The 25,190-nt window shown below is 48.6% G+C and overlaps 1 protein-coding gene across 1 annotated transcript in view; it reads right to left on the reverse strand.

Annotated features, from left to right (window-relative positions):
- Positions 1-25,190, reverse strand: part of LOC144803894 (uncharacterized) — a 250,413-nt gene that overhangs the window by 13,603 nt on the left and 211,620 nt on the right. The window contains exons 15-16 of the mRNA XM_078671883.1: positions 21,303-21,406; positions 9,180-9,280 (exon numbers count right to left, since the gene is read on the reverse strand). Coding sequence (XP_078528009.1) covers positions 9,212-9,280; positions 21,303-21,406 — 173 coding nt within the window. The 3' untranslated portion in view covers positions 9,180-9,211. The remainder of the gene's footprint in view (positions 1-9,179; positions 9,281-21,302; positions 21,407-25,190) is intronic.

The raw sequence follows: 25,190 nt of genomic DNA on the forward strand, positions 1-25,190 counted from the left end.
CTGGGGTTAGCATGAGAGCAGTACCATTTCGTAGCTCCGTCGTGGCCATTCCGCAACCAATCATGGCAGCCGCTCTTTATCGTTATTTTGGGCGGGGTGGGTGGAGGAGCCGAGCTGTTTTGCAGCCATCATTGTGTGGAGTTCAGTTCATTTCACTAGTTTTGTATTTGTCATGAGGGGTTGTTCCTAATGTTTCTATTTTAGCGAGGTCAAAAAGAGATCCCGTTAGTGGCCTACTGATTTTGCTCGATTCCTTTTCTTTTTTTTTTACATGATTTTTCGTTATCTGCAAAGGCTAAACAGAGTATTGCGACTCTGTGTTTGTTTGTAAATAGAGAATGAACCAAAGAGAACCAATTCTAAAACAGTAAATACTTGGATAACAATCAATCAAATGGAGAGAGAAGCAGGCACGACGTATTACAACGGGGGCAAAGGCCTGCGTTAACTACCCTTCACTATGTGCAAAGAGAGAGTACTCCTAATAGAAATGAGGGGAGGGGCACCATTCAAAGCAGATCAGTGTGCATAAACACGAAAATGTTTTCACTTACCACGTACTTGACATTCGACAGCTTATGATATTTGCTATTAAAAAACCATTGAAATTCACTGAAAAAACCATAGGTTATAGATCATATATAGTTAGGAATTAGCATTTACAAAACCTTGAAAATTCACTGAAAAAACCATAGGTTATAAACCATATATAGTTAGGAATTAGCATTTAAAAAACCTTATTTTACTCACACAAAACCATTGAAATTCCATATATAGTTAGTTGCACTAACTATATATCGCGCACCCGCAATCCACTGCTGATGATGTCACATATTACATCATTCATGACATGGTCAGTGACATCACTGATGACATCACTGATGACATCTCAAATGACATCACTGATGACATCACTGATGACATCTCATTTGACATCAATGACCACATCACTGATGATATCATTCATGTGACAATACAATGCATCTCCTCATATTTTAATATAACCTCTGTTTCACCCAGTGTTAAATACAGAGTATAATTTTTGAAACCATTGACACACCAATACTAGTTACTACATATGTACTCACTGATTCCTACGTCTACACACACATTCACTCATTCACCCATACAATCATTCATACATACAATCACTCATCTTTACAACACTATCATATGCACTCATACACCTATACAGACACTCACACTCTGCCACTCATCCATGGAGTTACTCACACACCTAGTCAGTCCTGTAAAGAATCAATCACACTTCCATTTTCTTGTCTATACAGTTAAACATAGAGCACCTTATATTTTCAAACATATACTAACACATACTTACCTTGTTATACAATCATTGATATAAGTACACATTGAGCTGCACAGAGTCACACACCTCCCAGCCAGCCACACACACACTCAGTCTCCCATACAAATACTTGGACAATCAATCAATAACCCATATAGTTACTCATATAGCTACTGATCAACACATGCAGCAGTTTACAGAACAACAGACATAATGATGCACAAATTAAGACAGTTTAGTCACTAACCCATGCACTCAGTGAGACACATTTAATCACTCACTCATACAGTCAGTCATGCACCTACTAAATCCTTCGTCCAGACACTTATACATCCACTCATTCTTCAATATGTAAGACATATTTAAACTTTACAGAAACATAAAATCACTGGATGTTGTTATCAGTGATGTCATTTGAGATGTCATCAGTGATGTCATCAGTGATGTCACTGACCATGTCATGAATGATGTAATATGTGACATCATCAGCAGTGGATTGCGGGTGCGCGATATATAGTTAGTGCAACTAACTATATATGGAATTTCAATGGTTTTGTGTGAGTAAAATAAGGTTTTTTAAATGCTAATTCCTAACTATATATGGTCTATAACCTATGGTTTTTTCAGTGAATTTTCAAGGTTTTGTAAATGCTAATTCCTAACTATATATGATCTATAACCTATGGTTTTTTCAGTGAATATATATATATATATACAAGCAATTGCAGCCAAATTCACATTAGAGCTGGATTATGCGGTAAATAATTTCCACCATACATGAAACATATGCATTAGAAACATGAAAAACAACACCAAAGATTGTTTTGAAACTGTTTTAATGCTGAGAAAGCAGTAGAAATTCTTATTAAATCCTGAAAGCATAGAAAGCTTCCAGGCTGCATTGCAAACATACAGTCTAAAAAGACTGAAAAGCTACAAAAAACTGACACAGTGCCTTTAAGGCACACATGACCCCCAGTATCCCATCATGCCTCAGGGGTGACAGTTGGGTCTGTTGTTCTTTTCGGAGACTGAAAAACCATGGAAACAAATAGGTTAACAATATCTCCAATTTAATAAAGATCCTTTGCCCCGGGAGGCGGGAGGGTTGCTTATGACTTTGATGAGGATACCCCTGGAAGAGAACTAGGATTACAGGTAAGTAACTAATCCTTCTCTTCTAGAGGATCCTCATCAATAGTCATAAGCATTAGAATAGAATAGCGAGCCTCACCTCATCTCCCTGCAGGCAAAGGAGTAACAATACAGTAATAACATTACTAAGCCTAGAAAAACTAAGCTTGTACAGGCCGCAGGCTACCCAAATAGATTCCTCAAAGAGGCTTGTTCTACTTGAGTATCAGTCCTGGAATCAGATTCTAGACAGGAACGCCTTGTAAAGGTATGAACTGATCTCCAGGTTGCAGCCTTGCAAATCTCTGACGTAGGGACATCATGCAGGAAAGCTACTGTGGCCGCTTTCCCCCTAGTAGAGTGTGCTTTAGGTGACAAAAGTAAGAGCTTGCCTGCAAGCTGATAAGCCAATTTAATACAGGAGGCAATCCATCTGGAGATGGATCTCTTGGCAGCTGGAAAGCCCGTTCTCAGCGGACCATAGTTGATAAACAATTGGTCCGTCTTCCTACTCTCCTTGGTCTTTTCCAAATAAAATTTAAGGATTCTTTTGAGATCTAAAGAGTGCAGCGACCGCTCAGCTGGGGTCGTAGTGTTTGGAAAAAAAAGAAGGAAGAGAAATAGACTGATTTATATGAAAATCAGAGACAACCTTAGGTAAAAAGGATTGATGTGCCCTTAAGACTACTCTGTTGTGATGGAAAACAGTGTAGAGTTCTTTTGTACACAGCGCTTGTATCTCACTTACTCTGCGCGCTGATGTAATTGCAACTAGAAAAGCGGCCTTCCACGATAGGTGTTGCAAGGAAGCTCTGTGGATGGGTTCAAGGAGGGGGCCCATCAACTTAGACAACACTAGGTTTAATTCCCACAGAGGAGAAGGGTTTCTAACAGGGGGGGTACACTTTCTTCAACCCCTGTAAGAAGTCCTTGACCACCTCCATCTGGAAGAAGGAGGCCTGAGTAGGAGACTTCCTATAAGCCGTAATGGGCGAGAGGTGCACCCTGATCGAAGTATATTTAAGACCAGATCTTGCTAGGTACAGCAGGTAAGGCAGAATCACATCCTCCTGTGCTGATGAGGGATCAAAGTGACGTTCTCTGCACCAAAGAAAAAACCTCTTCCACTTAAACGCATAAGACGTTCTTGTGGAGGGTCGTTTCGCTTCCTTTAAAATATGCATACAATCAGGCAGCAAATTTAAATGTCCGTATTGTAGGACCTCAGGAGCCATGCTGTTAAGTGCAGTGAGGGAAGGTTGGGATGAAGAATCCCCCCCCCCATCTTGGTCAGCAGGTCCGGCCTGCGGGGCAGTCTCCTGGGTGGAAGCACCGATAGCTGTAGAAGGTCCGGGTACCACCACTGCCGAGGCCAGTCTGGGGCTACCAGGATCATGGTCATGCTGGATCTGATGAATTTGGACACCACCTTCGGAATCAGGGGCAGAGGAAGAAATGCGTAAGCAAATGTCCCTGACCAGTCCATCAAAAGGTCATTCCCCCTTGTCCCTGGACGGTGGAATCTGGACGCGAAGGTGTGGCATTTTGAGTTTTCGTCGTCCGCGAACAGATCTATTTCTGGACGACCCGGCGATGGAAGAGGTCTGCCACCACCTCGTCATGCAGCACCCAGTCTGGCTGATCTTCGAAGTGCCTGCTGAGTGCGTCGGCCTTGATATTTAGCTCTCCTGGGAGATGCACCGCTACTACTGTGAGGTTCCGGGCGAGCAGCCAGTGCCAGATGGCTTGTGCCTCCAGAGAGAGAGGACGTGACCGAGTTCCGCCCTGCTGGTTCAGGTAGAACATGGTCGTCGTGTTGTCCGTTTGGAGTGTGATTTGAGTGCAGGAAGGAAGGACTTCAGAGCCAGATGGACTGCTCGAAGCTCCAGCATGTTGATATGGTAGGTATGTTCTTTTGCTGACCACCTTCCTTGAATCTGTAGACACCCCATGTGTGCTCCCCAGCCTTGGAGAGACGCGTCTGTGACTATAGACTGTGTCGGGAGAGGTTGGTGAAAAGGCACTCCCACCAGAAGGTTGCGAGGGTGAGTCCACCATTTGATGGAGGTCTCCGTCACCTGAGAAAGATTGATCCGGTCTTCCCAGAGCCCTGTCGACTGATCCCATTGATCCTCCAGAGGCTGCTGCAAAGGTCGCATCCTCAGCCTGGTGTGAGGAATCAGGAAGATGCAGGAAGCCATGGAACCCAACAGAGACGCTACTTGATGCGCTGTTGGATTCTGGGACTGTAGTAGAACTCTGCACTTCTGCTGCATAGAAAATAGTCTCTCCTCCGAAGGATACGCTTTTCCCAATTTTGTATCCAGAACGGAGCCCAGGTAGTGAATGGATTGGGTTGGTAGTTGTACTGACTTCTCTATGTTGACGTGGAGGCCGAGCCTGTGCAATTGTAGCAGGCAAAGGTGGAAGTCTTTCTCTACCTGTTGAGGAGATGGGCCTTTTAGGAGCCAGTCGTCTAGGTAGGGATAGACGAAAAGTCCTTTTTTGTGCAGGAAGGCTGCCACCACTGCCATGCATTTGGTGAAGACTCTTGGCGCTGACTTTAGCCCAAAAGGCAGGACCTTGTACTGGTAGTGTTTGCTGGACACCAGAAACCTTAAGAACTTCCGATGTCACATGGCAATTAGAATGTGGAAGTAGGCATCTTGCAAGTCCATCGAACACATCCAATCTCCTACTTGCAGATGTGGACATATTTGGTGAAGAGCAAGCATGTGGAACTTATCCTTGACTATGTTCTTGTTCAGAACACGAAGATCCAGGATGGGCCGGAACTTGTTTTCCTGATGTTTTTTGGGGACAAGAAAGTATCTGGAGTAGACTCCTTTTCCCCTTTGTGAGGGAGGCACCTCTTCTATAACTCGTTTTTGGAGAAGAGCCGTCACCTCTTTTTGGAGAAGATCGAGTTGGTGCGGACGAGATTTCTTTGGGGGAATGTCCTGTTGAGGCGCACGGATACAAAGAGCATATCCATTGCGCAGTGTATTCAGCACCCACCGAACGTTTGTGATGCTGCCCCACTCTGCCAGATGTTTTGAAACACGCGCCAGAGGAAGCCAGTGCTCATTGTTTTCCTCCTCTCGTCGAGGTAGAGGACTGCTCTACCTCGGCCGGCTTTACCACGCCGAAACTGGATCTTGCCCTGGGTCTTGTTTTGGGACCACTGAGGGGTTTGAACCCTCTGTTGAGCTCCTCTGCCTTTGTTGGTCTTGAAACAGCGTTTAAACTCTTTCTTTTTTTCTAAGCCGACTGCCTTGACGGTGTCGATCTCGGCTTTCATCCGACTCATCTCGTCGTCCGTGTGCTGACCAAAGATAGATGATCCGGTAAACGGGAGGTTCAGAATGCGTTGTTGAGCATCGGGCTTGAGGCCTGTCAGGCGCAGTCACGATGAACGTCTGGCACATACCCCATGGGCATATGAATGCTCCGCCAGTATTGCTACATCTGCAGCAGTGCTAATTATCTGGTTAGCCACCAGACTTCCTTCCGTCAGGGTCTCCTCGAAGTCTTGTTGGTCCTCCTTAGGCAATTTTGATTTAAAACGCTCCTTTGAGTCCCATAAGGCTCTATCGTACCTGCCTAAAAGGGCAGCCGCGCTAGAAACCTTCAGCGTCGAAGCGGCAGAACTGCAGACCTTGCCGCCCCACGAGTCTTGCAGCTTGCTGTCCTTATTAGGAGGAGTTGAGGTGGAGGGAGAGATTGAGTGGGTTTTTCGTGCTGCCGCCACGACTACTGAGTCGGTGGGCGGGTCCGCTTTCACAAAGATCGGTTCAGAGGGTGCGGTCTTATACTTCTTTTGGATGCGAGCCGGCACCGCTTTTACCGAATATGGAGCCCGGAACACATCATTGACAGGATCCATAATTCCTGGGACCAACGGTAGCACTGGACGAGACCCCGACTTTTGGTGAAGAGTCTCAAAGATCACTGTCATGGAGACCTGTGGCACAGACAGCTCGATGTTTAATTTCAGTGCACCCCTCTGTAGGGCATCATGATAGGTGTTGATATCGTCCACCGAGGAAACCCTAGAGACAGGGCTATCAACCAAAGTGGGGGAGTAATCCCGTATGGAAGAGCGGGTAGAAGTGGTAGGAGAAGTAGCTGGTGTTCGAGCTCTTCTTTCGCGAGATCTTCTGGCAAGTTCCTCCCGTCTAGGGGAACGAGTGCGCCTCCTCTTGTGAGACCTCCCTGAGCGTTCTTCCTGTGCAGGGGAACGAGATGCAGCTACCCTCACACGCGATCTTTCTCTGTGCCTGGGAGGGCTGCGACTGTCCACTTCCTCGACCAGTCTTTGCAGAGGAGATCTGTGTACTGGGCTGACATATTCCTGCAGCCGTCTTGTAGTCCCTGAGTCTCGCCAACTGTGCAGAGGCATATACCATCTGGGAGACAACTGCACACCATCAGTGGGAGGTCTGCGGGCAGGACTTCTAGATCTGCGGGCAGGACTTCTGGATCTTGACGGGGTTCTGGAAGAGCCAGAAGAGTGAAGGGAGGCTGATTCAGTCACTAGGATCACTGACCCATCCCTGGATCTCGTAGCCGAGTGTTCATGGTGTCTCGACGTCGACTTGGACCGTTCATGGTGCCTCGACCTCGAATGCTCTGAAGGCGCATGCCTCGACTCCGAGCGATGATGACCTCTCGACGTCGACCGGCTCTGCTCCGCCGTCGATGGAGTCCTTTCCTTCAACGCCGACTCTCTCTGTGGCGCCGGTGGATCAGGCAATCTCGACGTCGTATGCCTCGACGGCGAACGGCGTGAGGAATGATGGTCTCTCGATGTCGAGCGGCGTTGTGTGGCCGACGACGGAGCTTCCTCTCTTAACGTCAAATGTCTACGTGACGTCGGCGGAGGGGTATTGGTCGCCCTCGACGCCGAACGTCGACGCGACGTCGACGAAGATCTCCTCCTCGACGCCGATCGACGCCTGGTTGTCGACGGCGCAGGACTTGTGGCTCCCGACGTCGGTCGCTTAGCCTGCGACGACAGAGGTGAGCCAGCTCTCGACGCCGAACGTCATGACAACGACGAAGGCGGAGGCTCCTTACCCCTCGATGCCAAACATCGCCTTGACGTCAGCGGAGGAGTCACACTTCTCGACGTCGGTCGTCGCCAGGTTGACGACGGCGGAGGTATAACGCACCTCGACGCCGATCGTCGCCTGGTTGACGACGGCGGAGGGGTCTTATCTCTCGACGCCAATCGTCGCCGAGTTGACGATGGCGGAGGGTCTGGACATATCGACGACGACATACCCAATCTTCTTGACAGCGAGCCCGCCGTCGACGTTGATAAACGTCGTTTATTCGAAGAATGACCCACCGGTTGCTCCTTTCTCAGCGCCAAGCCCGACGCTGAAGCTGCAGGACGAGAAGACTCGCCCTTTGAGGGTTCTCTGGACCTCTTGGAGCTCTTCTTGGCTGGGGACCTCCCTCTAGTAGACCTATGGGCTAGGCCATAGACTCGAATTCTCTCCCTGTCTTTCATAGTTCTTGCTGACAGGGACTCACAGTGAGGGCAGGTCCTTGGGTCATGGTCTTCAGGTAGGCAAAGGATGCATACCTCATGGCTGTCCGTCTATGCCTTCTTCTTGCCACAAGAAGGGCATTTGTCAAAAAGGGAAGGCATATCAAGATGAAAATGCCAACCAACAAGAGAAAACCTACTTGACTAGTTGAAAAACGTCGAAGTAAGGTTAAAAATGTAAAAAACTGTGAGAATTTTCTGTCAGAAACAGAAAAAGAGTGGAGCTGTGTAACCAGGATCCTTCCTGAAGGAGCCGGAAAGAACAACTGACCCAACTGTCACCCCTGAGGCATGATTGGATACTGGGGGTCATGAGTGCCTTAAAGGCACGGTGTCAGTTTTTTGTAGCATGCAGCTACAGGTAAGCTTTTCAGTCTTTTTAGACTGTATGTTTGCAATGCAGCCTGGGAGCTTTCTATGCTTTCAGGATATAATAAGAATTTCTACTGCTTTTTCAGCATTAAAACAGTTTCAAAACAATCTTTGGTGTTGTTTTTCATGTTTCTAATGCATATGTTTCATGTATGGTGGAAATTCTTTACAGCATAATCCAGCTCTATTGTGAATTTGGCAGCAATTGCTTGTTTATATATATATATATATATATATATATATGTATATATATATATGAGTATATATATGTGGGGCACATATAATATAGTGTTTCCGGGGTCCCGCGCATGGGCGGGAATATTCTAATGCTTATGACTATTGATGACGATCCCCTGGAAGAGAACCTTAGTTTAGTATCATGTGCCCCCACTTTGCATCACCCTTCCTGCAGGTGGATGGGGTTTTCTTGGGGAACTTTTCCACATGACTGGTCTTCTCAGCCTCTTGTCAGGACTTTATTCCACATCTGGCTACATGTGGTTACAGACTATCATGAGGTTGCTTTATGCCAGGGCCTTGAGGTTACTAATTCACCAATACTCCTTACATTCTGGCAACACAACCTATTGTTCAGAGATCAATGATGTTGCCTACCTCTCTCTGGAGAAAACAGTCAACAAAGGAGTGACAAATTGTTCTGATACCTCAATCTCCTTTCTATTTACTTAAATATTTACAGACCATTCTCACTTTGTATCTATTAATTCAGTTATGTATAAAAGTGGCAATTTATAAAAGTCCATTTTTCTTCTTATTTTTACACATCATTAGTGGCTTGTGCAGACTTACCCTCAGCCAGCGTTCGGGGTGCGATATCCAGGTCAGGAGGCAACTGGGGACGGTCTCACGGATCCGATAAGCCTCCCCCAAAAGCCCGTTCTTGTGCAGATCTGGTGAGGTAGAGAGAGAAGCAAGTGTTTTCATAATTTGCTTAATCCCCATAACAGGTTACACAATTCAGTGGCAAGAGACCTATTCATGATCCTGAACTAGCTCCATCCCAGGAGGCATCTGAACCTGGACCATACTGAGCCCTGGACCACACCCAAACCATGAGGCATCAGAAGCAGGACCATACCGAACCCTGGATCACAACCAAGCCAGGAGGTATCAGAGGTAGGACCATACCCAAACCTGGATCACAACCAAGATAGAAGGTATCAGATCTGGACCACACCCAAACCATGAGGCATCAGAGGAGCCAGGAGGTATTAGAATCCAGACTATCCCCAACCCTGGAGCGATCAGAACAGTCCACACCCAACCTACGAGGTATCAGAACCCAGACCATACAAATGCAGGGGGTGTCCAAACATGAACCACACCTAGAATCAGACCATACCAAACCCCGGAGTCATCAGAACCTGAACCACACACAACACATGAGATATGGGAACAAGGAACATACCCTATCCAGGACCACACCCAACCCAGGAGGCATCCGGACCTGGAGCGTACCCAACCCTGCACCACACAATCCTTGACCACACCCAACCCAGGAGGCATCCAGACCTGGAGCGTACCCAACCCTGCACCACACAATCCTTGACCACAACCAACCCAGGAGGCATCCGGACCTGGAGCGTACCCAACCCTGCACCACGCAATCCTTGACCACACCCAACCCAGGAGGCATCAGAACCTGGAGTGTACCCAACCATGCACCACACAATACTTCACCACACCCAACCCAGGAGGTATCAGAGCCTAGAGCGTACCCAACCCTGCACCACACAATCCTTGACCACACCCAACCCAGGAGGCATCAGAACCTGGAGCATACCCAACCCTGCACCATCCTTGACCACACCTAACCCAGGAGGCATCAGAACCTGGAGCGTACCCAACCCTGCACCACACAATCCTTGACCACACCCAACCCAGGAGGCATCCGGACCTGGAGTGTACCCAACCCTGCACCACACAATCCTTAACCACTCCCAACCCAGGAGGTATAGAACCTGGAGCGTAACCAACCCTGCACCACACAATCCTTGACCACACCCAAGCCAGGAGGTATCAGAACCTGTAACGTACCCAACCCTGCACCACACAATCCTTGACCACACCCAACCCAGGAGGTATCAGAACCTGGAGCGTACCCAACCCTTCACCACACAATCCTTGACCACACCCAACCCAGGAGGTATCAGAACCTAGAGTGTACCCAACCCTGCACCATCCTTGACCACACCCAACCCAGGAGGCCTCAGAAACTGGAGCGTACCCAACCCTGCACCACACAATCCATGACCACACCCAACCCAGGAGGTATCAGAACCTGGAGCGTACCCAACCCTCCACCACACAATCCTTGACCACACCCAACCCAGGAGGCATCAGAACCTAGAGCATACCCAACCCTGCACCATCCTTGACCACACCCAACCCAGGAGGCATCAGAACCTGGAGCGTACCCAACCCTCCACCACACAATCCTTGACCACACCCAACCCAGGAGGCATCCGGACCTGGAGCGTCCCCAACCCTGCACCACACAATCCTTGACCACTCCCAACCCAGGAGGTATAGAACCTGGAGCGTAACCAACCCTGCACCACACAATCCTTGACCACACCCAACCCAGGAGGCATCCGGACCTGGAGCGTACCCAACCCTGCACCACACAATCTTTGACCACACCCAACCCAGGAGGTATCAGAACCTGGAGCGTACCCAACCCTGCACCACACAATCCTTGACCACACCCAACCTAGGAGGTATCAGAACCTAGAGTGTACCCAACCCTGCACCATCCTTGACCACACCCAACCCAGGAGGCATCAGAACCTGGAGCGTACCCAACGCTGCACCACACAATCCTTGACCACACCCAACCCAGGAGGTATCAGAACCTGGAGCGTACCCAACCCTGCACCACACAATCCCTGACCACACCCAACCCAGGAGGCATCAGAACCTGGAGCATACCCAACCCTGCACCATCCTTGACCACACCCAACCCAGGAGGCTTCAGAACCTAGAGCGTACCCAACCCTGCACCACACAATCCTTGACCACACCCAACCCAGGAGGCATCAGAACCTGGAGCGTACCCAACCCTGCACCACACAATCCTTGACCACAACAGACCCAGGAGGTATCAGAACCTGGAGAGTACCCAACCCTGCACCACACAATCCTTGACTACACCCAACCCAGGAGGTATCAGAACCTAGAGCGTACCCAACCCTGCACTACACAATCCTTGACCACACCCAACCCAGGAGGTATCAGAACCTGTAGCATACCCAACCCTGCACCACAGAATCTTTGACCACTCCCAAACCAGGAGTTATCAGAGCCTGTAGCGTACCCAACCAACCCTGCACCACACAATCCTTGACCACATCAAACCCAGGAGGTATCAGAACCTGGAGAGTACCCAACCCTGCACCACACAATCCTTGACTACACCCGACCCAGGAGGTATCAGAACCTAGAGCGTACCCAACCCTGCACTGCACAATCCTTGACCACACCCAACCCAAGAGGTATCAGAACCTAGAGCGTACCCAACCCTGCATAACACAATCCTTGACCACACCCAACCCAGGAGGCATCAGCACCTGGAGCGTACCCAACCCTGCACCACACAATCCTTGACAAACAACCAACCCAGGAGGCATAGGACCTGGAGCGTACCCAACCCTGCACCACACAATCCTTGACCACACCCAACCTAGGAGGTATCAGAACCTAGAGTGTACCCAACCCTGCACCATCCTTGACCACACCCAACCCAGGAGGCATCAGAACCTGGAGCGTACCCAACGCTGCACCACACAATCCTTGACCACACCCAACCCAGGAGGTATCAGAACCTGGAGCGTACCCAACCCTGCACCACACAATCCCTGACCACACCCAACCCAGGAGGCATCAGAACCTGGAGCATACCCAACCCTGCACCATCCTTGACCACACCCAACCCAGGAGGCTTCAGAACCTAGAGCGTACCCAACCCTGCACCACACAATCCTTGACCACACCCAACCCAGGAGGCATCAGAACCTGGAGCGTACTCAACCCTGCACCACACAATCCTTGACCACAACAGACCCAGGAGGTATCAGAACCTGGAGAGTACCCAACCCTGCACCACACAATCCTTGACTACACCCAACCCAGGAGGTATCAGAACCTAGAGCGTACCCAACCCTGCACTACACAATCCTTGACCACACCCAACCCAGGAGGTATCAGAACCTGTAGCATACCCAACCCTGCACCACAGAATCTTTGACCACTCCCAAACCAGGAGTTATCAGAGCCTGTAGCGTACCCAACCAACCCTGCACCACACAATCCTTGACCACATCAAACCCAGGAGGTATCAGACCCTGGAGAGTACCCAACCCTGCACCACACAATCCTTGACTACACCCGACCCAGGAGGTATCAGAACCTAGAGCGTACCCAACCCTGCACTGCACAATCCTTGACCACACCCAACCCAAGAGGTATCAGAACCTAGAGCGTACCCAACCCTGCATAACACAATCCTTGACCACACCCGACCCAGGAGGTATCAGAACCTAGAGCGTACCCAACCCTGCACTGCACAATCCTTGACCACACCCAACCCAAGAGGTATCAGAACCTAGAGTGTACCCAACCCTGCACCATCCTTGACCACACCCAACCCAGGAGGCATCAGAACCTGGAGCGTACCCAACGCTGCACCACACAATCCTTGACCACACCCAACCCAGGAGGTATCAGAACCTGGAGCGTACCCAACCCTGCACCACACAATCCCTGACCACACCCAACCCAGGAGGCATCAGAACCTGGAGCATACCCAACCCTGCACCATCCTTGACCACACCCAACCCAGGAGGCTTCAGAACCTAGAGCGTACCCAACCCTGCACCACACAATCCTTGACCACACCCAACCCAGGAGGCATCAGAACCTGGAGCGTACCCAACCCTGCACCACACAATCCTTGACCACAACAGACCCAGGAGGTATCAGAACCTGGAGAGTACCCAACCCTGCACCACACAATCCTTGACTACACCCAACCCAGGAGGTATCAGAACCTAGAGCGTACCCAACCCTGCACTACACAATCCTTGACCACACCCAACCCAGGAGGTATCAGAACCTGTAGCATACCCAACCCTGCACCACAGAATCTTTGACCACTCCCAAACCAGGAGTTATCAGAGCCTGTAGCGTACCCAACCAACCCTGCACCACACAATCCTTGACCACATCAAACCCAGGAGGTATCAGAACCTGGAGAGTACCCAACCCTGCACCACACAATCCTTGACTACACCCGACCCAGGAGGTATCAGAACCTAGAGCGTACCCAACCCTGCACTGCACAATCCTTGACCACACCCAACCCAAGAGGTATCAGAACCTAGAGCGTACCCAACCCTGCATAACACAATCCTTGACCACACCCAACCCAGGAGGCATCAGCACCTGGAGCGTACCCAACCCTGCACCACACAATCCTTGACAAACAACCAACCCAGGAGGCATAGGACCTGGAGCGTACCCAACCCTGCACCACACAATCCTTGACCACACCCAACCTAGGAGGTATCAGAACCTAGAGTGTACCCAACCCTGCACCATCCTTGACCACACCCAACCCAGGAGGCATCAGAACCTGGAGCGTACCCAACGCTGCACCACACAATCCTTGACCACACCCAACCCAGGAGGTATCAGAACCTGGAGCGTACCCAACCCTGCACCACACAATCCCTGACCACACCCAACCCAGGAGGCATCAGAACCTGGAGCATACCCAACCCTGCACCATCCTTGACCACACCCAACCCAGGAGGCTTCAGAACCTAGAGCGTACCCAACCCTGCACCACACAATCCTTGACCACACCCAACCCAGGAGGCATCAGAACCTGGAGCGTACTCAACCCTGCACCACACAATCCTTGACCACAACAGACCCAGGAGGTATCAGAACCTGGAGAGTACCCAACCCTGCACCACACAATCCTTGACTACACCCAACCCAGGAGGTATCAGAACCTAGAGCGTACCCAACCCTGCACTACACAATCCTTGACCACACCCAACCCAGGAGGTATCAGAACCTGTAGCATACCCAACCCTGCACCACAGAATCTTTGACCACTCCCAAACCAGGAGTTATCAGAGCCTGTAGCGTACCCAACCAACCCTGCACCACACAATCCTTGACCACATCAAACCCAGGAGGTATCAGACCCTGGAGAGTACCCAACCCTGCACCACACAATCCTTGACTACACCCGACCCAGGAGGTATCAGAACCTAGAGCGTACCCAACCCTGCACTGCACAATCCTTGACCACACCCAACCCAAGAGGTATCAGAACCTAGAGCGTACCCAACCCTGCATAACACAATCCTTGACCACACCCAACCCAGGAGGCATCAGCACCTGGAGCGTACCCAACCCTGCACCACACAATCCTTGACAAACAACCAACCCAGGAGGCATAGGACCTGGAGCGTACCCGGCCCTGCACCACACAATCCTTGACCATACCCACCCATGAGGTATCAGAACCTGAAGCGTACCCAACCTTGCACGACAGAATCCTTGACCAAACCTAACCCAGGAGGTATCAGAACCTAGAGCGTACCCAACCCTGCACCACACCATCCTTGACCACACCCAACCCAGGAGGCATCAAAACCTGGAGCGTACCCAACCCTGCACCACACAATCCTTGACCCTACCCAACCAGGAGGCATCAGAACCTGGAGCTTACCCAACCCTGCACCACACAATCCTTGATCATACCCAACCAATGAGGAATCAGAACCTGAAGCGTACCCAACCTTGCATGACAGAATCCTTGACCAAACTCAACCCAGGAGGCATCAGAACCTGGAGCGTACCCAACCCTGCACCACACAATCCTTGACCACACCCAACCCAGGAGGCATCCGGACCTGGAGCGTACCCAACCCTGCACCACACAATCCTTAACCACTCCCAACCCAGGAGGTATCAGAACCTGGAGCGTACCCAACCCTGCACCACACAATCCTTGACCACACCCAACCCAGGAGGCATCAGAACCTGGAGCGTACCCAACCCTGCACCACACAATCCTTGACCACACCCAACCCAGGAGGTATCAGAACCTAGAGTGTACCCAACCCTGCACCACACAATCCTTGGCCACACCCAGCCCAGGAGGCATCAGAACCTAGAGCGTACACAACCCTGCACCACACAATCCTTGACCACACCCATCCCAGGAGGTATCAGAACCTGGAGCGTACCCAACCCTGCACCACACAATCCTTGACCATACCCAACCCAGGAGGTATCAGAACCTAGAACATTCCGAAGCCAGGAGGAATCAGATTCAAGACCAGGCGTGCTCCGCTACGAAGCAAAGTGAACTCTAGAGGGTCATTGTGATATCAACTGCCTTGTTATATATTAAGTTGGCAGATATTTACATGTCATTTATGTTTACATGTGTAGTTTATGCATAGTGTAAAGTTATTTGCATGCATAAACTGTTACCTTACTTCATAGTATTGAGTGTACTGCCACATGTGTCCTTTCTGAGTTTGCACGTATTTATGTCACATTTACAGTGAAGCGATGTGCACAAGAGCTTTTCCAATGGTGTTACCAAATTTTAATTACTGGTGCTGGAATGTACTTAAATGTTGCACTGCTAGAGGGTCGCACGTAAAGGGGTCTTAACAAGCACTGTTCACAGTGAACAGTCAGGGAGCAGTGTGCACCCGCTTGGGCCTCAATTAAAGAAGTTACAAAAAGAATGTAATAAAACTGGGGAAGAGAGTGAGGGACTCAATGCACTCCTGTAGAACGCTAAAAAACAATTAAAAGAAATTAGGGAAGGAACAATTTTTCCTAAAAGAAACAATGTAAAGAGAAAATGCTTCAGGGATGGGACAAGCACAAGAACAAGAGGAAAGCTATCGAATAAGGAACAGGGAACGAAGAGAAACAAGAAAGTCATCTAATCATGAGCAAGAAGCTGACCCAGAGCCAACTTTATGTCTATTGTAGAGTAGACAATAGGTCTTCGACAACTGACAGCTAAATCCGCAAGGACGCAAGAATAAACAATGACACAGCACAGCTCCAGTGAACTTGCATGATTGGAAGAAAGGTGCAGGGGCGTGGCAGCACACTTTCCAAAGCCATGCAGAGAGCTTTCATCACAGCTGGCCCTTCCACACAATTTGTTTCAAATCTAGCACTGTTCATCAAGGTTCGATCAGGGAGGGTAGTGACAGTGAACCATGATCAGAGCTGGCAGTATTGAACTCACAGAATCTGAGGTTCATATTAGAAAGCAGGGAGGGGGTACGCTCAGCCAACACCCCTTGTTGATTTAAGAATGTTGTGCCACAACTTAGGATGCATGGCTGCAATGTGACTGTTGGAATGTAAAACGTTATGCCACCACTTAGAATATGTGGCCAGAAAGTGACCATTGGAAATGTAAAATGTTATGCATTTACTTAGAATGTCTGCTAATAAATGAAATGTTGAGAAGATCAGTGCAATCAGATGTGGTTCAATAGTGAATCATTTTTCATGCCTATTGCTAGTGAAACAATGCAAGTAGTTTAATGAAGAATTATTATTATTATTAGTGTTTGGTAAAGCTTGCAGCTACCCACAATGAATTTTCCAGCGCTAAGCCTCCAAATTACCCTTTTACATAAAATGATATGATACTCTGTTCAAAATAGCCAGTTTTTAGGTTTCGTCCTGGCGTTGCAACTGCGTAGCAGTTGCTCCGCCCAGGCGAAATCTAATGTTAACTCTATAACGGGGACTTGAAACCGCCCCTTCTTCCATTGGCTAGCTCCATAAATGGAGGCTAGCCATTGGAAGAGATTGCCTGTCAATCACGTTTTCCCGTTAAAACGCGATTCGGGGGCGTTTCTGGGTCTTTTTTTAAGCCCCGCCCCTTTTGCCGTGTGTCCCGGGCCGCGCTGTGATTGGCTGCAGGCCCGGGACACCCCCGTGACGTCATTTCCCGGGCCGCGCTGTGATTGGCTGCCAGCCCGGGACACCCCCGTGACGTCAGCCAATCACAGCACGGCCCGGGACCTGACTTGTTTTTTTCGTCGCCTGAATACATTCGGGTTTGAAAGACTTTACGGTTGCTGCATCGATGCAGCATCACCACGTCGCCTAGCAACCAGGCAGAGCGAGTACCAGAGCCCAGCTCTGCAGAGGACGCCGAGTGTGGGCGCCAGAGGGATGCAGAGGCCGGTCTGCACTCGGTGTGCTGTGCTCTGTCTGGCAACAAGAGTGGCGGCATCCCAGGGGGAGGAGAGGCGCCGTCTCTTGTGCCAGCACGCGGCCGCCACCCCTGCTTCGCGCGCTGGGACTGTGGCAGGGACATTGTGTCTGAAGCAGATCTGTAGTAGGTAACACCACAGCCAGGAGCAGTGCTTCTCTTCCGTCACAAGGGCATCACCCGCTCCCCTCACAGGAGCTGTCGGTGACGCTGCGCTCGTGCACCTCAGATGAATGATGCAGCCGCGCTGTTCACGGTTCTCGTGGTAGGTAGGCCGACAGCGTCTGTCACCCAAACCCCCGCGCTTTCCCGCCGCCTTTCTGAGGTTTGCACCGCCCGTCGCTCGGCGGAGTTGTCTCCTTGCGTGTGAGTCCGTGTGGGCCGCCGTTTTGCCAGAGCCCAGCCTCGCTCCTACCCTGCTCTTGGAAGCTGTGAACAGGTACGTGTCTGCGGCGGGCATGTGATGCTTGTTTTTACGGTGTGCGCTGTTTTCATTCTCCCAGCGGAGTAGTCACTGGTTTCTCGGTATCCTGCAGTCTGAAGTTGTTGCCTTTGATCTTCTGCATGGCCTGGCTACTCAATGTGCGATTATAGAAGTGTCCGAGCAGGGAGAGGATTAGAAGGAAGGCCTGTATTTTGACAGCATGTGCTAATTTTGGGGTGCCGTGTGAGATTAATTTGTGGCAAGGGTCTAAGGTTTTCGTGTTTTTGTACAAAGAGGCCACCTGGATTCTAACCTTTGGTAACCCGTGTGTGCACATGTCTGCAGGTAGGGCGCATTATTTCCTTTAATAAGGCAAATTCATTCAGATTGCCCTTTTGTGTATTTTTGGGTGGTGGTGGGGAGGAGGTGGGACGGATGTAGAATTGTCCGGGCATTTGGAGTTGTCAATTATCATGCGTTTTGCTTGTGTTTATCGTTTTACTGTCAAAAAGTTTGATGGGTAATTGATTTTTTTTTGGTTCCATATAATATTTATTTTTTCAATAAACAAAGCGAATATAAGTCACAATAAAAAGAAAGAGAAAGTGGTACAAAAAATCAGTGTAATCTACATAAGTATAATAATTTTTGAGGAGAACAAAGTATACTGCATGGCTGATAATATGCATTAGCAGTGTCTCCTGTTTGCAAATACTTGAGATAATAGACTTTGAGTCATTATATTGGGTATCATGTAACTGAAAAAACAAAAGCTAATCGAGTAATAAAACGCTTAAAAGAGGAGAAAAGATGCTGGAGATGAAGTCAGAATAGGTGTATAACCTGTTTCGATACACTAATTAATGAGGTGAGATCTTTTGAGGATTGGCTATACATAGGAGAGAACACGATTTTCACTTGATTATCAATGAGAAGTAATATTTTGTATCTGTTTGGACAGGTAAGCAGCCCTATTGTGGGACGGACAGGTAACCCTGTTGTAATGACTGGGTCAACAAAGTAAAGATGTCTGTCTTGATGCTGAGGCAGGGAAATTGTTCAAATGCTGGTTGCAGGAGAGACTTGCTTTGGCCGAGAGGTGGTCATTTTGGGTTCTGGTTGGATGTAAGTCAATTTGTGATTCTCAAAAGGAGGAATTGCACTATGGCAGGGACGTGTTCCTATGTGAGGGTCTTACAGGGCATTTATTGCTGTTTAAAGTTGGAGCAAGATGGTTGTAAAATGGAAAACATCACTATGTCTTGATACATTAGCAGCCTCGTTGCGATGTGAGAGTTACTGTGCTGCATTGTCATGTGTCATTTTTATTATGCATATTAAAATGCTTCCTGCCACAGTTTCAAAATGTAGAGACAGTAAGAGAACGACAGAGAGAGAGAGCAAGCGACAGAGAGAGACAGAGAGAGAGAGCGCGACAGAGAGAGAGAGCGCGACAGAGAGAGAGCGAGAGAACGACAGAACGAGTGCGACAGAGAGAGCGAGAGACTGAGAGAGACAGACTGACTCCCTCGTAACTGGGTGACCTGTACTCCAAATCAGCGACCGATGGACTAATTGCACAACATATATCGATCAATTTAAAGCACCTTGTGCACATACCAAAACCCTACAGTGGGTTTGCTTACCATGGGTTTACTTTTTTGACACTCCTCTGCTTACTTATTACTGGATGGCTTTCCCTCTTCATGTATATGTCCATCCCCTTGAGCCTCTTTACTGTCCTTTTCATTGGATGGCTTGTATTTTTCCACTGCTGAGATATAGAGAACCACTTTTTTCTTTATCATTTAGCACTACGTGAGATGGGGGGTTTAGTGGGGGGCTCGCAGTGTGTGGGGGAGGCTCGCAGTGTGTGGGGGGCTCTGTGTGTGGGGGGCTCGCAGTGTGTGGGGGGGCTCGCTGTGTGTGGGGTGGCTCTGTGCAGGTGTGTGGGGGGCTCTGTGTGGGTGTGTGGGGGGCTCTGTGTGGGGTGGCTCTGTGTGGGGGGCTCTGTGTGTGTGTGGGGGGGCTCTGTGTGTGGGGGGGCTCTGTGTGTGTGGGGGGGGCTCTGTGTGTGTGGGGGGCTCTGTGTGGGGAGGACTCTGTGTGGGGGGCTCTCTGTGGGTGTGTGTGTGTGGCATTTGCGAGAGATTAAGCTATTGGCATTGTAAATGACAATGCCATTTATTTATCTGTTTTTAAAACCAACACATAAATAAAAATGTTGTCATTTACAATGCCAATAGCTCTAACTTTTGCAAAGGCGAAACCGTTGCATTGTAAATGCTTGTTTTTTATTGTTTTCAAAAGATAGAAAGAGACTGACAGGATCTCAGTGACAGTGGCGCTGCGTTGCATAGTTTGGGCCCTAGGTAGGAGAACGCCCAGCCTCCATGGTGTGTTCTTCTTACTCTAGAGTCTAGGAACTGAGGAAAGGTTGGAATTGTTCGCCCCTAGGGAGCGTTGTGGTTTGTTGGGTGATACCAGGTGTCTGAGATGCTGAGGGCTTGTGTTTGGAAATGTATTCAAGCACAAAAAACAAGGCGTAACATGTTTTACATTGTGGTGTAGCTGCACCCTAGCCTCCTCTTTTCAATGCACGCATTCCAGTCACAAACTCTAACTGGTGGCACAACATTCTACGTTGTAACACAGTAGGCCGGGATGAGCCTAGCTGCATGGAGGAATATAACACAGGCCCTTCTTGATTACCCTCAGAGGAAGCATTGCTGGCCGACTGCTTCAGGAAGGCTTTCTCATCTAGGATAGCACTCCTCCTCTATGTTTCTGCTTTATGGATACATTGCCTCAGAGTCCACATTTACTGACAGGTAGGCACTAATTCAATCACCAGAAAAGTCATTCCTCCCTGACAATGCACTGACAGGCGCATCCCAGGCTATGATTACAAGAAGCCTGGGATATGTGCCGCTTCTCATTTTGCCTATGGTGATGTCACAACACAGAGTCAACAGTGGAGGTTAGGATTTGATAAATTAACATACCCGGGTGCCGGGTATTTTGTTTTTCTTGGGTGAGTAATGTGCAAATAAGTGTTGTTGCCTTCTTAAACAGAGAATCAGTGGTGTGTCAGACACATGTTTGCACCATTCCGACTTGCATTTTCAGTTACTGATCTGTTAGTAAGACAAAGCATTTGTCACCGGATGTTTCCTGTGACTGTAGGAGGCCTGGCCAGGTTACTTACTATCCACACCATGAAGGGCACAACAATGATCACCACGCTGAAGAGGACAATGAGTACGATGGCCCACCAAGGGGCATTCTCTTCCGATGAAACACCAACACCACCTGCAAAAAATGGTGAAATAGGATGCATGAGAAATCATGTTCTTATTGGTCAGACTGCATGGTCCAACAACTCCCTTCCCTACAAACTTGCATGAACTGTCAGCTCTCGCCTTCAGATCTTTGCTCCGAAAAGTAGAAAGCATGTGAGTGTCACACGCAGACCACGACAAATATGTACTCCTACAAACCTGCAGGTGTAGGCCACAGTGTCTGCTCCAGGACTCAAAGTACAAGAATTGGCTGATACCGCTCTGTTATGTTACATTATGCTGATTTGTAGAGCACACTATCAACGGGAGGGTATCCTGGCGCTGAGCAGGTGTGAGTCAGGTGCAAGTCTCAGCAGTTGCTGACCTGGGCATCCAGCAGCTGAAACCACCTTTACTCAGTATACCACCAGTGACAGTTATATTCTCCATAAGATCACAAAGTACCACCACTGGCAAATACACCCAACATCACTCACACACATAAATCAATCACATTAGCACCAGTGATACCCACACCCCTACACACAGTGACTGATGCACCCAACATCACTCACACACATAAATCAATCACATTAGCACTAGTGATACACACAACCTACACATAGTGACTGATACACCCTATATCACTCACACACATAAATCACTCACATTAGCACCAGTGATACCTACACCCCTACACACAGTGACTGATACACCCAACATCACTCACACACATAAATCAATCACATTAGCACCAGTGATACCCACACCCCTACACACAGTGACTGATACACCCTATATCACTCACACACATAAATCAATCACATTAGCACTAGTGATACCCACACCCTTACACACAGTGACTGATACACCCTATTTCACTCACACACATAAATCAATCACATTAGCACTAGTGATACCCACAACCTACACACAGGGACTGATACACCCTATATCACTCACACACATAAATCAATCACATTAGCACCAGTGATACCCACACCCCTACACACAGTGACTGATACACCCAACATCACTCACACACATACATCAATCACATTAGCACTAGTGATACCCACACCCCTACACACAGTGACTGATACACCCAACATCACTCACACACATACATCAATCACATTAGCACTAGTGATACCCACACCCCTACACACAGTGACTGATACACCCAACATCACTCACACACATAAATCAATCACATTAACACCAGTGATACCCACACCCCTACACACAGTGACTGATACACCCTGTATCACTCACACACATAAATCAATCACATTAGCACTAGTGATACCCACACCCTACACACAGTGACTGATACACCCTATATCACTCACACACATAAATCAACCACATTAGCACCAGTGATACCCACACCCCTACACACAGTGACTGATACACCCTATATCACACACACACACATAAATCAATAACATTAGCACCAGTGATACCCACACCCCTACACACAGTGACTGATACACCCTATATCACTCACACACATAAATCAATCACATTAGCACCAGTGATACCCACACCCTTGCACACAGTGACTGATACACCCTATATCACTCACACACATAACTCAATCACATTAGCACCAGTGATACCCACACCCCTACACACAGTGACTGATATGCCCTATATCACTCACACATAAATCAATCACATTAGCACTAGTGATACCCACACCCCTACACACAGTGACTGATACACCCAACATCACTCACACACATAAATCAATCACATTAGCACTAGTGATACCCACAACCTACACACAGTGACTGATACACCCTATATCACTCACACACATAAATCAATCACATTAGCACCAGTGATACCCACACCCCTACACACAGTGACTGATACACCCTATATCACTCACACACATACATCAATCACATTAACACTAGTGATACCCACACCCCTACACACAGTGACTGATACACCCAACATCACTCACACACATAAATCAATCACATTAACACTAGTGATACCCACACTCCTACACACAGTGACTGATACACCCAACATCACTCACACACATAAATCAATCACATTAGCACTAGTGATACCCACACCCTACACACAGTGACTGATACATCCTATATCACTCACACACATAAATCAATCACATGAGCACTAGTGATACCCACAACCTACACACAGTGACTGATACACCCAACATCACTCACACACATAAATCAATCACATTAACACTAGTGATACCCACACTCCTACACACAGTGACTGATACACCCAACATCACTCACACACATAAATCAATCACATTATTATTATTATTATAGAGGCTTTTGTAGCGCGCTCTGTTACTAAAAAGTATAGTATCCTGGCGCGGGAGAAAGGGGAGACAGATCAAATTACATGCAGATTAGAGAGACATCCATTAGGCAGTGATGTTAAAGAGGTGGGTTTTTAGGCCTTTCCTGAACGCCATGATGGATGGGGATGTTCTCAAATGAAGCGGAAGGGTATTCCAAGCTCTCGCTGCTCTGACAGAGATGGATTGGCCGCCGAGCCTGCTATATTTAAACTTTGGCACAGTCATTTGGTGGAGGTTGCTTGATCTGAGAGGGCGGTTGGGAACATAAAGGGAAAATCTTTTTCTCAGATAAGCTGGACCCGTTTGATGGAGTGCTCGGTATGCTAGCACGAGGATCTTAAATAAGATCCTTTGAGCAACTGGGAGCCAGTGAAGATCTCTAAGAGGTTGGCGGACACTAGATCTTCTGGGTATGTTAAACAGCAGCCGAACCGCGGCATTTTGAATAACTTGGAGGCGGTGAATCAAATAGGCTGGGAGTCCGCAGTAGAGGGCATTCGCATAATCCAATCTGGATAATATGAGAGCGCGAATGACCGTCTCCTTGGCCTCTCTCGGGAGCAAAGGGAGAAATCTGCGCACGGTTTTGAGGGTGGAGAAGCAGATTCCAGTGAGTTTTTTCAGGTGGTCCTCAAATCTGAGATTGTTATTAAACCAGACTCCTAGATTTTTTGCAGGTCCACCAATGGATTTGGGACATGGGAGATCGGTGGGCCAGAGGGAGTCACTAAAGTTATCAGGAAAGGAGCCGTACAGCAAGATCTCAGATTTACTCTCATTACATTTGAGCTGGGCACACGCCAGCCAGTGGAAAACCGATGATAAACAGAATTGGACCCTCGACGTGTCCGAGTTGTTTTTGGGCCATGTAAACAGAAGCTGAGTATCATCGGCATAAGCCATAATTTTGGCTCCTAGCTGTTCCGCAAGATAAATGAGGGGGGTCATATATATGTTGAAAAGCAGGGGGCTTAGAGTGGAGCCCTGTGGGACACCAGTAGAGAGTTTTTTGGGAGAGGAGGAGAAAGGTGGCATCCACACTTGCTGGGACCTATTATCTAAAAAAGACGTTAGCCAGCCAAGAGCGGAGCCAGTTATGCCTATGGCTGCTAGTCTGGTAAGTAGGAGGGAATGAGGGACCGTATCGAAGGCGGCAGAGAGGTCCAATAATTAGCACTAGTGATACCCACACCCTACACACAGTGACTGATACACCCTATATCACTCACACACATAAATCAATCACATGAGCACTAGTGATACCCACAACCTACACACAGTGACTGATACACCCAACATCACTCACACACATAAATCAATCACATTAGCACTAGTGATACTCACACCCCTACACATAGTGACTGATACATCCAACATCACTCACACGCATACATCAATCGCATTAGCACTAGTGATACCCACACCCCTACACACAGTGACTGATACACCCAACATCACT

This window comes from Lissotriton helveticus, chromosome 1_2 (genome assembly GCF_964261635.1).
Source record: "Lissotriton helveticus chromosome 1_2, aLisHel1.1, whole genome shotgun sequence".
Classification (NCBI taxonomy): domain Eukaryota; kingdom Metazoa; phylum Chordata; class Amphibia; order Caudata; family Salamandridae; genus Lissotriton; species Lissotriton helveticus.